Source organism: Electrona antarctica, assembly GCF_951216825.1.
Source record: "Electrona antarctica genome assembly, chromosome: 5".
Classification (NCBI taxonomy): Eukaryota; Metazoa; Chordata; class Actinopteri; order Myctophiformes; family Myctophidae; genus Electrona; species Electrona antarctica.
The window spans coordinates 224,531-240,000 of NC_136810.1; the positions used below are offsets into that span (position 1 = coordinate 224,531).

Genomic DNA, 15,470 nt, shown 5'->3' on the forward strand with positions numbered 1-15,470 from the left:
GCCTTCCCGGCTGGATGGTATAAAATGGATCTGGTAGGAGTATAGGACTGCGTGGATTGGCGCTGCGTTTTAGGAGCGAAGCGGACTGCAGGCTGTCCTCCCTGAAGCTAAACCTGTCAGACTAGAGGAACACTAGGAGACTAGAGGAGACTATAGAGGAGACTAGAGGAGACTATAGAGGAGACTAGAGAGGAGACTAGAGGAGACTAGAGAGGAGACTAGAGGAGACTATAGAGGAGACTAGAGGAGAATCCTCTCTGTCAGTCTAGAGACTGTATAGAGTCCATAGACTCAGGAGGAACCAAAGCAGACCAAACCTCTGCTGAATCCTTTCTCCTCCTCCGTCGATCCGGACAGAAGAAGAACAGCTACCTTCCTTCACCTCCTCCTCCTCCTCCTCCTCCTCATTCTTCCATAGGATTTACTACAGAATGCCTCTCCTCCATTTATTCTTATTCTTCTTCTTCTTCACGCCATCATATCCTACTGAATCTGTTCTTTTATAATAATAATAATAGTATTAATAATTAGTTTGAATCATGGATCAGCCGGAGCAGCAGAAGCCGGAGCAGCAGAAGACCAGAGCTTTTCCTCCGATCAAGGAAGCCTTGAAGAATGTCGCGGGGAAGGCCTTGGGCAAACTGCACAGGTAAGGAAAGAAACGATTTTAATTTCATTATGACGTTATGATCATTATTGATATATGTTCTGTTCGATGCCTTTATTACACTGTATACAGTACGGTATAGAGATACCACACACACAATAGGATATTAATAGGCCTGTACAGTAGGCTATACCAAGGCACCTGCATGTCACGATCTATAGGCGTGATCATAAATACACTCCTAATATTTACACTAGAAAACACAAAATGGTGGAGAAAAACGAAACGAAAACATCATTTCGTTTTTTTAAATTAATTAGAAAACGACAGAATGCTAGAGAGAGAGAGAGAGAGAGAGAGAGAGAGAGAGAGAGAGAGAGAGAGAGAGAGAGAGAGAGAGAGAGAGAGAGAGAGAGAGAGAGAGAGAGGTGTAAATGATATGCGGGGCGTAGAGAGAGAATATTTAAGGATCAGATTATTTCCCAGGAGAGTTTTGATAGATTTCCTCCTCCGTCCCTCCGTCCCGGACAACATCCAGCTGGGGGGGGTTTTATCCCTAAATAATTAATGTCTTACAGAGAAACGGGGAGTCCTCGTGACACCATATGAATATGATCTCTATAGTCACACCTTCACACAGATCTATATGTCATATCTGATGTCGGTGTGAATCTACACGATACGCTGTAGATTTATAACTGCAGCGATTATTGTAACAGAAATACGGCGATCCGTTTTTCATTCATGATAGCATTGTTTGTAGCAGTTTAATAATACTAACAATAATCATCTTCATCCACGTTTAAATTATTAGATGGGATATTGTTTTTTAAATTGTATTATAACCGGGAGATCAAAGAGAGAAAAATAGCCTCTACCCAGCTGTTGTCAAAATAATGGTCTTAATTATTATATCATAATTCATCTGGAGAGAAGAAAAAAACGAGGAATATTTCACGAGACATTTTGGAGACCTTGTAGATAAATGTGTGTTTTATTCGATGTAAAAAAAATAGGATCGTGTGAAGAGAAATCACGAAGTCACGAAGCAAAGACAGACTGAATGTCTGGAGGTTTCTGGAGGCCTTTCTGTGTTTCTGCAGCTCTCAGGCCTGTTTCTGCTATTTATAATAACTATAATAATAATAATATCATTATTATAACTGTTATCATGAGAGTCATTCATAAAAAACCCGACGCGCGAATCACGGGGAACATTTTCAACACGCTTTCTAAAAAAAAAAGACATTACATTTCATTTCATTTTATTTCGCACATATAGTGTATCAACAATACAGTATAGGAATCATAATAGATAACAATTAATTTGTCTTTCATGATTCATTTGTCTTTCATATATACAGTAGATCTGATACACCCATGATGACGAAAAGGAGCAGAGGAAGATTCATTCATTAAAATAAATAAATCCCGTATAAGCAACACATAGTGGACGGAATGCTGCAATGCGGCTTGAAGGTCATTTAGTTTACATTTAGTCAGTCAGAGAATCTGCTTTATTCATTTATACATACTGACAGAAAACTACAGACAAAACGGAACGAAGTAGCCTATCATTATTATTATTATTATTATATTAGAGGCTTTTATTAAAACAGCTTGACATGGAAAGCATTTAATGAACAGATATATGCATGCACACGCACACACGCACACACACTCACACACACACACACACACACACACACACACACACACACACACACACACACACACACACACACACACACACACACACACACACACACACACACACACACACACACACACACACACACACGCACGCAAACACACACACACACGCGCGCACAGCTTGTCATTATAATGATAAATCCATGCAGAGCATGCAGGAAGGCGTGTCTCTACATTCTTAGACAATAACCTACATTATTAGAATCTCATCCTGTGGTCTTTTTGTTTTCGGAGGATTTATGTATCATTTATTTCAACGAAATGTCTCACTATGTCTATTAGTAGCCTTATCTCTCTGGGCTGTCAGTTATAGTCAAATCTCCCTCAGCCTAAAGATCTATTAAATGTTTTAAACCCTATTTGTTTTATAGTTATAGCCTATACTTGCTTTTTATGTGTATTATTGACCTATTGGTCTATTAAATAAAACCCACTAAACACCGAGACGTTTATAGGCCTGTGGTAACCAAATGGACCCGAACACACCCACGTGCATTCATCATTTAACACCCATTAGCGCATGTGTGTACAATTACATGGAACCAAATGGACCATTCCGCTCGCGTCCATTTGGTTACATGTATTTACCCGGTTTACTTGTTAAATTTACACCGAGGGTTTTATTTTACATGCGTTTCTGTGGTTCTCAACCAGTGGTCCCTGGACCACCAGTGGTCCTTGAGGAGGTTCCAGGTGGTCCGGGGACCACCAGTGGTCCTTGAGGGGGTTCCATGTGGTCGCGGAGTCTAGAGTTGGTAACCAAATGGACCCGTAAATAAGGGTTTCATTTTAAGTTAAATTGTCTGCACACAATAAAAAAGTAGAATAATTGTTATTTTGATCAACGTTTGCCTGTTATCGCTACAGCATGGAATTGTGGACAAAATATTATCCAACAAACAATTTAGTCTTGGGTCTGAGAGGCTAAATGTCATCAAACGGTGGTCCGTGGCTCAAATGGGTCTGAGAGGCTAAATGTCATCAAACGGTGGTCCGTGGCTCAAATGGGTCTGAGAGGCTAAATGTCATCAAACGGTGGTCCGTGGCTCAAATGGGTCTGAGAGGCTAAATGTCATCAAACGGTGGTCCGTGGCTCAAATGGGTCTGAGAGGCTAAATGTCATCAAATGGTGGTCCGTGGCTCAAATGGGTCTGAGAGGCTAAATGTCATCAAATGGTGGTCCGTGGCTCAAATGGGTCTGAGAGGCTAAATGTCATCAAATGGTGGTCCGTGGCTCAGATGGGTCTGAGAGGATAAATGTCATCAAACGGTGGTCCGTGGCTCAGATGGGTCTGAGAGGCTAAATGTCATCAGATGGTGGTCCGTGGCTCAAATGGGTCTGAGAGGCTAAATGTCATCAAATGGTGGTCCGTGGCTCAAATGGGTCTGAGAGGCTAAATGTCATCAAATGGTAGTCCGTGGCTCAAATGGGTCTGAGAGGCTAAGTGTCATCAAATGGTGGTCCGTGGCTCAAATGGGTCTGAGAGGCTAAATGTCATCAAATGGTGGTCCGTGGCTCAAATGGGTCTGAGAGGCTAAATGTCATAAAATGGTGGTCCGTGGCTCAAATGGGTCTGAGAGGCTAAATGTCATCAAATGGTGGTCCGTCGGACCGTCGTGAGGCTTTAGATGCAGAATAAATCCTAGATATATAAAAGGTAATGCAATGAAACTCTCTGGTTTATTCAAAGTAAAGGCTCGTTTCTCGTTGTCTTGCAGGAGGATGGAGAAGAGGCAGCAGAGCGGGGGGTTGGAGGGGGGAGAGGGCATCGAGTTGACCGAGGATGGGAGACCTCTGGCCGGCCAGACGGACAGGAAGAGACCGCTGGTGGACTGCACGTGCTTCGGGGCGCCGCGCAGGTAAGACGCAGTACTACATGTACACAAATGGTACATTTGGTAAATGGTGCATTTATATAGCGCCTTTATCCAAGGCGCTTTACATAGATTGTGCATTCACCCATTCACATGCACATTCACACACTGATGGCAGCTGAAACCATGCAAGATACCAACCAGCACATCAGGAGCAATTAGGGGTTCAGTGTCTGACACAGTGGTGGAAAGTGGTAAAGGACCACTTCACCACTTTTCAACCTATCTTCATATACTAGGTCCTCACTAATAATCATGAAAAACGGGCGCAATTTTTTCCTACTCAATCTGTGTCTCATATGAGGGCTGTGGGCAGTTCAGAAACCAGTCTGTGTCTCATAGGAGGGCTGTGGGCAGTTCAGAAACTAGTCTGTGTCTCATAGGAGGGCTGTGGGCAGTTTAGAAACCAGTCTGTGTCTCATAGGAGGGCTGTGGGCAGTTCATAAACCAGTCTGTGTCTCATAGGAGGGCTGTGGGCGGTTCAGAAACCAGTCTGTGTCTCATAGGAGGGCTGTGGGCAGTTTAGAAACCAGTCTGTGTCTCATATGAGGGCTGTGGGCAGTTTAGAAACCAGTCTGTGTCTCATAGGAGGGCTGTGGGCAGTTTAGAAACCAGTCTGTGTCTCATAGGAGGGCTGTGGGCAGTTCAGATACCAGTCTGTGTCTCATAGGAGGGCTGTGGGCAGTTCAGAAACCAGTCTGTGTCTCATAGGAGGGCTGTGGGCAGTTCAGAAACCAGTCTGTGTCTCATAGGAGGGCTGTGGGCAGTTCAGAAACCAGTCTGTGTCTCATAGGAGAGCTGTGGGCGGTTCAGAAACCAGTCTTTGTCTCATAGGAGGGCTGTGGGCGGTTCAGAAACCAGTCTGTGTCTCGGGCTGTGGGCAGTTCAGAAACCGTCCTCCAGTGACATCATCAACGGGGAATACAAGCTAATAGAAACGGCAGGCTCTGTATCGTTATATTGTCGGGGAGGTGTCTCTGTATCGTTATATTTTCGGGGAGGTGTCTCTGTATCGTTATATTGTCGGGGAGGTGTCTCTGTGTCGTTATATTGTCGGGGAGGTGTCTCTGTATCGTTATATTGTCAGGGAGGTGTCTCTGTGTCGTTATATTGTAGGGGCGGTGTCTCTGTGTCGTTATATTGTCAGGGAGGTGTCTCTGTTTCGTTATATTGTCCGGGAGGTGTCTCTGTATCGTTATATTGTCGGGGAGGTGTCTCTGTATCGTTAAATTGTCGGGGAGGTGTCTCTGTGTCGTTATATTGTCAGGGAGGTGTCTCTGTATCGTTATATTGTCGGGGAGGTGTCTCTGTGTCGTTATATTGTCGGGTAGGTGTCTCTGTATCGTTATATTTTCGGGGAGGTGTCTCTGTATCGTTATATTGTCGGGGAGGTGTCTCTGTGTCGTTATATTGTTGGGGAGGTGTCTCTGTATCGTTATATTGTCAGGGAGGTGTCTCTGTATCGTCATATTGTCAGGGAGGTGCCTCTGTATCGTTATATTGTCAGGGAGGTGTCTCTGTATCGTCATATTGTCAGGGAGGTGCCTCTGTATCGTTATATTGTCAGGGTGGTGTCTCTGTATCGTTATATTGTCAGGGAGGTGTCTCTGTATCGTTATATTGTCAGGGAGGTGTCTCTGTATCGTCATATTGTCAGGGAGGTGCCTCTGTATCGTTATATTGTCAGGGAGGTGTCTCTGTATCGTCATATTGTCAGGGAGGTGCCTCTGTATCGTTATATTGTCAGGGAGGTGTCTCTGTGTCGTTATATTGTCAGGGAGGTGTCTCTGTGTCGTTATATTGTCAGGGAGGTGTCTCTGTGTCGTTATATTGTCAGGGAGGTGTCTCTGTATCGTTATATTGTCGGGGAGGTGTCTCTGTATCGTTATATTGTCGGGGAGGTGTCTCTGTGTCGTTATATTGTCAGGGAGGTGTCTCTGTGTCGTTATATTGTCAGGGAGGTGTCTCTGTATCGTTATATTGTCAGGGAGGTGTCTCTGTGTCGTTATATTGTCAGGGAGGTGTCTCTGTATCATTTACGACAGTCCGTCACTCATTATGATTCAGTCTGTTTCTAGTGAAAATGTAACTAATTCAGCAGCAGTAACAAGCGTTTTATCTCAGTTGGTTCTTCATATCCATATTAGTGAAATGGCCGGGATGACATGTTTATTTTTCAAACCCAGTTCTTATATGAGGCGATCTAAAATCCCCCAATGGGGATTACAATGCAAATTAAAAGTACATGAACCCATTTACTTAGTTACTCTACAGGTACATCATAGTATTTATATTATATTACAGGTACATCATAGCCATGCTCTCTGGGATGGGGTTCTGCATCTCGTTCGGCATCCGGTGCAATCTGGGCGTGGCCATCGTCAGCATGGTCAACAACCACACTGTCCACGAGAACGGAAAGATCATCATTAAAGAGGTAACCTTATTATTGTTGTTGTTGTTGTTGTTGTTGTTGTTGTTGTTGTTGTTGTTGTTGTTGTTGATAGATGATCATGGAATCCATCCATCTTCAACCCTTATCAGCAACAGCTCCACCAGTAGGCCAGTCAATCTAAGCTAAAAAGGGGCGTGACCCAAAATAAATTGCACTAGTATTCGTTCAAGGTTGTTTTATGATCCTTAGGGTCGTTCAAGGTTGTTTTATGATCCTTAGGGTCATCAAGGTTGTTTTATGATCCTTAGGGTCATCAAGGTTGTTTTATGATCCTTAGGGTCATCCAAGGTTGTTTTATGATCCTTAGGGTCATCCAAGGTTGTTTTATGATCCTTAGGGTCATCAAGGTTGTTTTATGATCCTTAGGGTCGTTCAAGGTTGTTTTATGATCCTTAGGGTCATCAAGGTTGTTTTATGATCCTTAGGGTCATCAAGGTTGTTTTATGATCCTTAGGGTCATCCAAGGTTGTTTTATGATCCTTAGGGTCATCAAGGTTGTTTTATGATCCTTAGGGTCATCCAAGGTTGTTTTATGATCCTTAGGGTCATCAAGGTTGTTTTATGATCCTTAGGGTCATCCAAGGTTGTTTTATGATCCTTAGGGTCATCAAGGTTGTTTTATGATCCTTAGGGTCATCCAAGGTTGTTTTATGATCCTTAGGGTCATTATGATCCTTAGGGTCATCGAATATGATCGAATATCATATTAAAAATGGATTATTATATACATTTTGGATCACGGTAAATTCAACGGTTGAACGTTGGGGTACCATTGAAACCTTTATAAGGGTTTCAGTATCATGTCAAACTAAGGGTTTATTCATCATTCTGAGTCCATTCCAAGCATCAGTTTTGCACGAAAAACACTCCTTGGGCTAAAAACGGACATATCCGTCTTCACACATGTGATGAGGTCATCACATTTAGGCGAGTGGATATGGCCGTTTTCAGCCCAAGGAGTGTTTTAATGAGGTGTTCTCTGTAACAGAAGGCCCAGTTTAACCCTTTCCTCTCTGTATTAAGCATGCAGGCCCAGTTTAACCCTTTCCTCTCTGTATTAAACATGCAGGCCCAGTTTAACCCTTTCCTCTCTGTATTCAACAGAAGGCCCAGTTTAACCCTTTCCTCTCTGTATTAAACATGCAGGCCCAGTTTAACCCTTTCCTCTCTGTATTCAACAGAAGGCCCAGTTCAACTGGGGCCCGGAGACGGTAGGGATGATCCACGGTTCGTTCTTCTGGGGTTACATCGTCACCCAGATCCCTGGAGGATACATCTCCTCCCGCCTGGCAGCTAACAGGTTAATATCTACCTTATACATCTCTATACGGCCTGGCAGCTAACAGGTTAATATCTACCTTATACATCTCTATACGGCCTGGCAGCTAACAGGTTAATATCTACCTTATACAGCTCTATACGGCCTGGCAGCTAACAGGTTAATATCTACCTTATACAGCTCTATACGGCCTGGCAGCTAACAGGTTAATATCTACCTTATACAGCTCTATACGGCCTAGCAGCTAACAGGTTAATATCTACCTTATACAGCTCTATACTGCCTGGCAGCTAACAGGTTAATATCTACCTTATACATCTCTATACGGCCTAGCAGCTAACAGGTTAATATCTACCTTATACATCTCTATACGGCCTGGCAGCTAACAGGTTAATATCTACCTTATACAGCTCTATACGGCCTGGCAGCTAACAGGTTAATATCTACCTTATACAGCTCTATACGGCCTGGCAGCTAACAGGTTAATATCTACCTTATACAGCTCTACATTAGGCTCTACTGAATACATTTCTACATTTAGCTTCTGCTGAAAACAAAACTACAATGACTACAACATGACGTAACGATATCATCCTGATGACTACAAAACAATGACTACAACATGATGTAACGATGTCATCCTGATGACTACAAAACAATGACTACAACATGACGTAACGATATCATCCTGAGGACTACAAAACAATGACTACAACATGACGTAACGATATCATCCTGCTGACTACAAAACAATGACTACAACATGACGTAACGATATCATCCTGAGGACTACAAAACAATGACTACAACATGACATCATCCGCTACACGGTGATTTAACACAGACCAGCCTTTAATTCCTCCGAGGCGGAGAGCCGGGTGACGATAAAAAGACGCTTATACAGCAAATGCAATTAGTGTCGAACCCCGTCTGTGTGTGTGTGTGTGTGTGTGTGTGTGTGTGTGTGTGTGTGTGTGTGTGTGTGTGTGTGTGTGTGTGTGTGTGTGTGTGTGTGTGTGTGTGGAGGGGGGGGGGGGGGGGAAGGGGGGGGGGGTAGAGAGGCTGGCTGACCATATGATGTATGGATAGATCAACTCCCGGGGGATGTGTGTGTGTGTGTGTGCGTGCGTGCGTGCGTGCGTGCGTGCGTGCGTGCGTGCGTGCGTGCGTGCGTGCGTGCGTGCGTGCGTGCGTGTGTGTCGGGGGGGGGGGGGGGGGGGGGGGGGGGGGGGTTACACGGTACTCCTCTGGTGTTTAATGAGGTCCCCAGAGACCTGCAGTAGCATGTCTAATCCTTTACACCCGAAGCAACCACACAGTAACGCCACGCCAAGGCTATAGAGACATGGCAACCACACAGTAACGCCACGCCAAGGCTATAGAGACATGGCAACCACACAGTAACGCCACGCCAAGGCTATAGAGACATGGCAACCACACAGTAACGCCACGCCAAGGCTATAGAGACATGGCAACCACACAGTAACGCCACACCAAGGCTATAGAGACATGGCAACCACACAGTAACGCCACGCCAAGGCTATAGAGACATGGCAACCACACAGTAACGCCACGCCAAGGCTATAGAGACATGGCAACCACACAGTAACGCCACGCCACACCAAGGCTATAGAGACATGGCAACCACACAGTAACGCCACACCAAGGCTATAGAGACATGGCAACCACACAGTAACGCCACACCACACCAAGGCTATAGAGACATGGCAACCACACAGTAACGCCACGCCAAGGCTATAGAGACATGGCAACCACACAGTAACGCCACGCCAAGGCTATAGAGACATGGCAACCACACAGTAACGCCACACCAAGGCTATAGAGACATGGCAACCACACAGTAACGCCACGCCAAGGCTATAGAGACATGGCAACCACACAGTAACGCCACACCAAGGCTATAGAGACATGGCAACCACACAGTAACGCCACACCAAGGCTATAGAGACATGGCAACCACACAGTAACGCCACGCCAAGGCTATAGAGACATGGCAACCACACAGTAACGCCACACCAAGGCTATAGAGACATGGCAACCACACAGTAACGCCACGCCAAGGCTATAGAGACATGGCAACCACACAGTAACGCCACACCACACCAAGGCTATAGAGACATGGCAACCACACAGTAACGCCACGCCAAGGCTATAGAGACATGGCAACCACACAGTAACGCCACACCACACCAAGGCTATAGAGACATGGCAACCACACAGTAACGCCACACCAAGGCTATAGAGACATGGCAACCACACAGTAACGCCACACCAAGGCTATAGAGACATGGCAACCACACAGTAACGCCACGCCAAGGCTATAGAGACATGGCAACCACACAGTAACGCCACACCAAGGCTATAGAGACATGGCAACCACACAGTAACGCCACGCCAAGGCTATAGAGACATGGCAACCACACAGTAACGCCACACCAAGGCTATAGAGACATGGCAACCACACAGTAACGCCACACCACACCAAGGCTATAGAGACATGGCAACCACACAGTAACGCCACACCAAGGCTATAGAGACATGGCAACCACACAGTGGTTGGGGGGGGGGGGGGGGGGGGGGGGGGGGGTGGCGGGGGGTTACACGGTACTCCTCTGGTGTTTAATGAGGTCCCCAGAGACCTGCAGTAGCATGTCTAATCCTTTACACCCGAAGCAACCACACAGTAACGCCACGCCAAGGCTATAGAGACATGGCAACCACACAGTAACGCCACGCCAAGGCTATAGAGACATGGCAACCACACAGTAACGCCACGCCAAGGCTATAGAGACATGGCAACCACACAGTAACGCCACGCCAAGGCTATAGAGACATGGCAACCACACAGTAACGCCACACCAAGGCTATAGAGACATGGCAACCACACAGTAACGCCACGCCACACCAAGGCTATAGAGACATGGCAACCACACAGTAACGCCACACCACACCAAGGCTATAGAGACATGGCAACCACACAGTAACGCCACGCCAAGGCTATAGAGACATGGCAACCACACAGTAACGCCACGCCAAGGCTATAGAGACATGGCAACCACACAGTAACGCCACACCAAGGCTATAGAGACATGGCAACCACACAGTAACGCCACGCCACACCAAGGCTATAGAGACATGGCAACCACACAGTAACGCCACACCACACCAAGGCTATAGAGACATGGCAACCACACAGTAACGCCACGCCAAGGCTATAGAGACATGGCAACCACACAGTAACGCCACGCCAAGGCTATAGAGACATGGCAACCACACAGTAACGCCACACCAAGGCTATAGAGACATGGCAACCACACAGTAACGCCACGCCAAGGCTATAGAGACATGGCAACCACACAGTAACGCCACACCAAGGCTATAGAGACATGGCAACCACACAGTAACGCCACACCAAGGCTATAGAGACATGGCAACCACACAGTAACGCCACGCCAAGGCTATAGAGACATGGCAACCACACAGTAACGCCACACCAAGGCTATAGAGACATGGCAACCACACAGTAACGCCACGCCAAGGCTATAGAGACATGGCAACCACACAGTAACGCCACACCACACCAAGGCTATAGAGACATGGCAACCACACAGTAACGCCACGCCAAGGCTATAGAGACATGGCAACCACACAGTAACGCCACACCACACCAAGGCTATAGAGACATGGCAACCACACAGTAACGCCACACCAAGGCTATAGAGACATGGCAACCACACAGTAACGCCACACCAAGGCTATAGAGACATGGCAACCACACAGTAACGCCACACCAAGGCTATAGAGACATGACAACCACACAGTAACGCCACGCCAAGGCTATAGAGACATGGCAACCACACAGTAACGCCACACCAAGGCTATAGAGACATGACAACCACACAGTAACGCCACACCAAGGCTGTAGAGACATGGCAACCACACAGTAACGCCACGCCAAGGCTATAGAGACATGGCAACCACACAGTAACGCCACACCAAGGCTATAGAGACATGGCAACCACACAGTAACGCCACGCCAAGGCTATAGAGACATGGCAACCACACAGTAACGCCACACCAAGGCTATAGAGACATGGCAACCACACAGTAACGCCACGCCAAGGCTATAGAGACATGGCAACCACACAGTAACGCCACACCAAGGCTATAGAGACATGGCAACCACACAGTAACGCCACGCCAAGGCTATAGAGACATGGCAACCACACAGTAACGCCACGCCAAGGCTATAGAGACATGGCAACCACACAGTAACGCCACACCAAGGCTATAGAGACATGGCAACCACACAGTAACGCCACGCCAAGGCTATAGAGACATGGCAACCACACAGTAACGCCACACCAAGGCTATAGAGACATGGCAACCACACAGTAACGCCACACCACACCAAGGCTATAGAGACATGGCAACCACACAGTAACGCCACACCAAGGCTATAGAGACATGGCAACCACACAGTAACGCCACGCCAAGGCTATAGAGACATGGTAACCACACAGTAACGCCACGCCAAGGCTATAGAGACATGGCAACCACACAGTAACGCCACGCCAAGGCTATAGAGACATGGCAACCACACAGTAACGCCACACCAAGGCTATAGAGACATGGCAACCACACAGTAACGCCACGCCAAGGCTATAGAGACATGGCAACCACACAGTAACGCCACACCAAGGCTATAGAGACATGGCAACCACACAGTAACGCCACGCCAAGGCTATAGAGACATGGCAACCACACAGTAACGCCACACCAAGGCTATAGAGACATGGCAACCACACAGTAACGCCACGCCAAGGCTATAGAGACATGGCAACCACACAGTAACGCCACACCAAGGCTATAGAGACATGGTAACCACACAGTAACGCCACACCAAGGCTATAGAGACATGGCAACCACACAGTAACGCCACACCAAGGCTATAGAGACATGGCAACCACACAGTAACGCCACGCCAAGGCTATAGAGACATGGCAACCACACAGTAACGCCACGCCAAGGCTATAGAGACATGGCAACCACACAGTAACGCCACACCAAGGCTATAGAGACATGGCAACCACACAGTAACGCCACACCAAGGCTATAGAGACATGGCAACCACACAGTAACGCCACGCCAAGGCTATAGAGACATGGCAACCACACAGTAACCCCACGCCACACCAAGGCTATAGAGACATGGCAACCACACAGTAACGCCACACCAAGGCTATAGAGACATGGCAACCACACAGTAACGCCACGCCAAGGCTATAGAGACATGGCAACCACACAGTAACGCCACGCCAAGGCTATAGAGACATGGCAACCACACAGTAACGCCACGCCAAGGCTATAGAGACATGGCAACCACACAGTAACGCCACACCAAGGCTATAGAGACATGGCAACCACACAGTAACGCCACGCCAAGGCTATAGAGACATGGCAACCACACAGTAACGCCACGCCAAGGCTATAGAGACATGGCAACCACACAGTAACGCCACACCAAGGCTATAGAGACATGGCAACCACACAGTAACGCCACACCAAGGCTATAGAGACATGGCAACCACACAGTAACGCCACGCCAAGGCTATAGAGACATGGCAACCACACAGTAACGCCACACCAAGGCTATAGAGACATGGCAACCACACAGTAACGCCACACCAAGGCTATAGAGACATGGCAACCACACAGTAACGCCACACCAAGGCTATAGAGACATGGCAACCACACAGTAACGCCACGCCAAGGCTATAGAGACATGGCAACCACACAGTAACGCCACGCCAAGGCTATAGAGACATGGCAACCACACAGTAACGCCACACCAAGGCTATAGAGACATGGCAACCACACAGTAACGCCACGCCAAGGCTATAGAGACATGGCAACCACACAGTAACGCCACACCAAGGCTATAGAGACATGGCAACCACACAGTAACGCCACACCACACCAAGGCTATAGAGACATGGCAACCACACAGTAACGCCACACCAAGGCTATAGAGACATGGCAACCACACAGTAACGCCACGCCAAGGCTATAGAGACATGGCAACCACACAGTAACGCCACGCCAAGGCTATAGAGACATGGCAACCACACAGTAACGCCACGCCAAGGCTATAGAGACATGGCAACCACACAGTAACGCCACACCAAGGCTATAGAGACATGGCAACCACACAGTAACGCCACGCCAAGGCTATAGAGACATGGCAACCACACAGTAACGCCACACCAAGGCTATAGAGACATGGCAACCACACAGTAACGCCACGCCAAGGCTATAGAGACATGGCAACCACACAGTAACGCCACACCAAGGCTATAGAGACATGGCAACCACACAGTAACGCCACACCAAGGCTATAGAGACATGGCAACCACACAGTAACGCCACACCAAGGCTATAGAGACATGGCAACCACACAGTAACGCCACGCCAAGGCTATAGAGACATGGTAACCACACAGTAACGCCACACCAAGGCTATAGAGACATGGCAACCACACAGTAACGCCACACCACACCAAGGCTATAGAGACATGGCAACCACACAGTAACGCCACACCAAGGCTATAGAGACATGGCAACCACACAGTAACGCCACACCACACCAAGGCTATAGAGACATGGCAACCACACAGTAACGCCACACCAAGGCTATAGAGACATGGCAACCACACAGTAACGCCACGCCAAGGCTATAGAGACATGGCAACCACACAGTAACCCCACGCCACACCAAGGCTATAGAGACATGGCAACCACACAGTAACGCCACACCAAGGCTATAGAGACATGGCAACCACACAGTAACGCCACGCCAAGGCTATAGAGACATGGCAACCACACAGTAACGCCACGCCAAGGCTATAGAGACATGGCAACCACACAGTAACGCCACACCAAGGCTATAGAGACATGGCAACCACACAGTAACGCCACACCACGCCAAGGCTATAGAGACATGGCAACCACACAGTAACGCCACGCCAAGGCTATAGAGACATGGCAACCACACAGTAACGCCACGCCAAGGCTATAGAGACATGGCAACCACACAGTAACCCCACGCCACACCAAGGCTATAGAGACATGGCAACCACACAGTAACGCCACACCAAGGCTGTAGAGACATGGCAACCACACAGTAACGCCACACCAAGGCTATAGAGACATGGCAACCACACAGTAACGCCACACCACGCTAAGGCTATAGAGACATGGCAACCACACAGTAACGCCACACCAAGGCTATAGAGACATGGCAACCACACAGTAACGCCACGCCACGCTAAGGCTATAGAGACATGGCAACCACACAGTAACGCCACACCAAGGCTATAGAGACATGGCAACCACACAGTAACGCCACGCCACGCCAAGGCTATAGAGACATGGCAACCACACAGTAACGCCACGCCACGCCAAGGCTATAGAGACATGGCAACCACACAGTAACGCCACGCCAAGGCTATAGAGACATGGC

At 47.5% G+C, this 15,470-nt stretch overlaps 1 protein-coding gene across 1 annotated transcript in view; it reads left to right on the forward strand.

Moving 5' to 3' along the window:
- Nucleotides 1–539: 539 nt before the first annotated feature.
- LOC306923228 (vesicular glutamate transporter 2.2-like) overlaps nucleotides 540–15,470 on the forward strand; it is a gene marked incomplete at both ends in the record, with an annotated part of 37,262 nt that continues 22,331 nt past the window's right edge. The window contains 4 exons of the mRNA XM_079501260.1: nucleotides 540–649; nucleotides 4,040–4,180; nucleotides 6,500–6,632; nucleotides 7,832–7,950. Of these exons, the coding sequence (XP_079357386.1) occupies nucleotides 540–649; nucleotides 4,040–4,180; nucleotides 6,500–6,632; nucleotides 7,832–7,950 (503 nt within the window). The remainder of the gene's footprint in view (nucleotides 650–4,039; nucleotides 4,181–6,499; nucleotides 6,633–7,831; nucleotides 7,951–15,470) is intronic.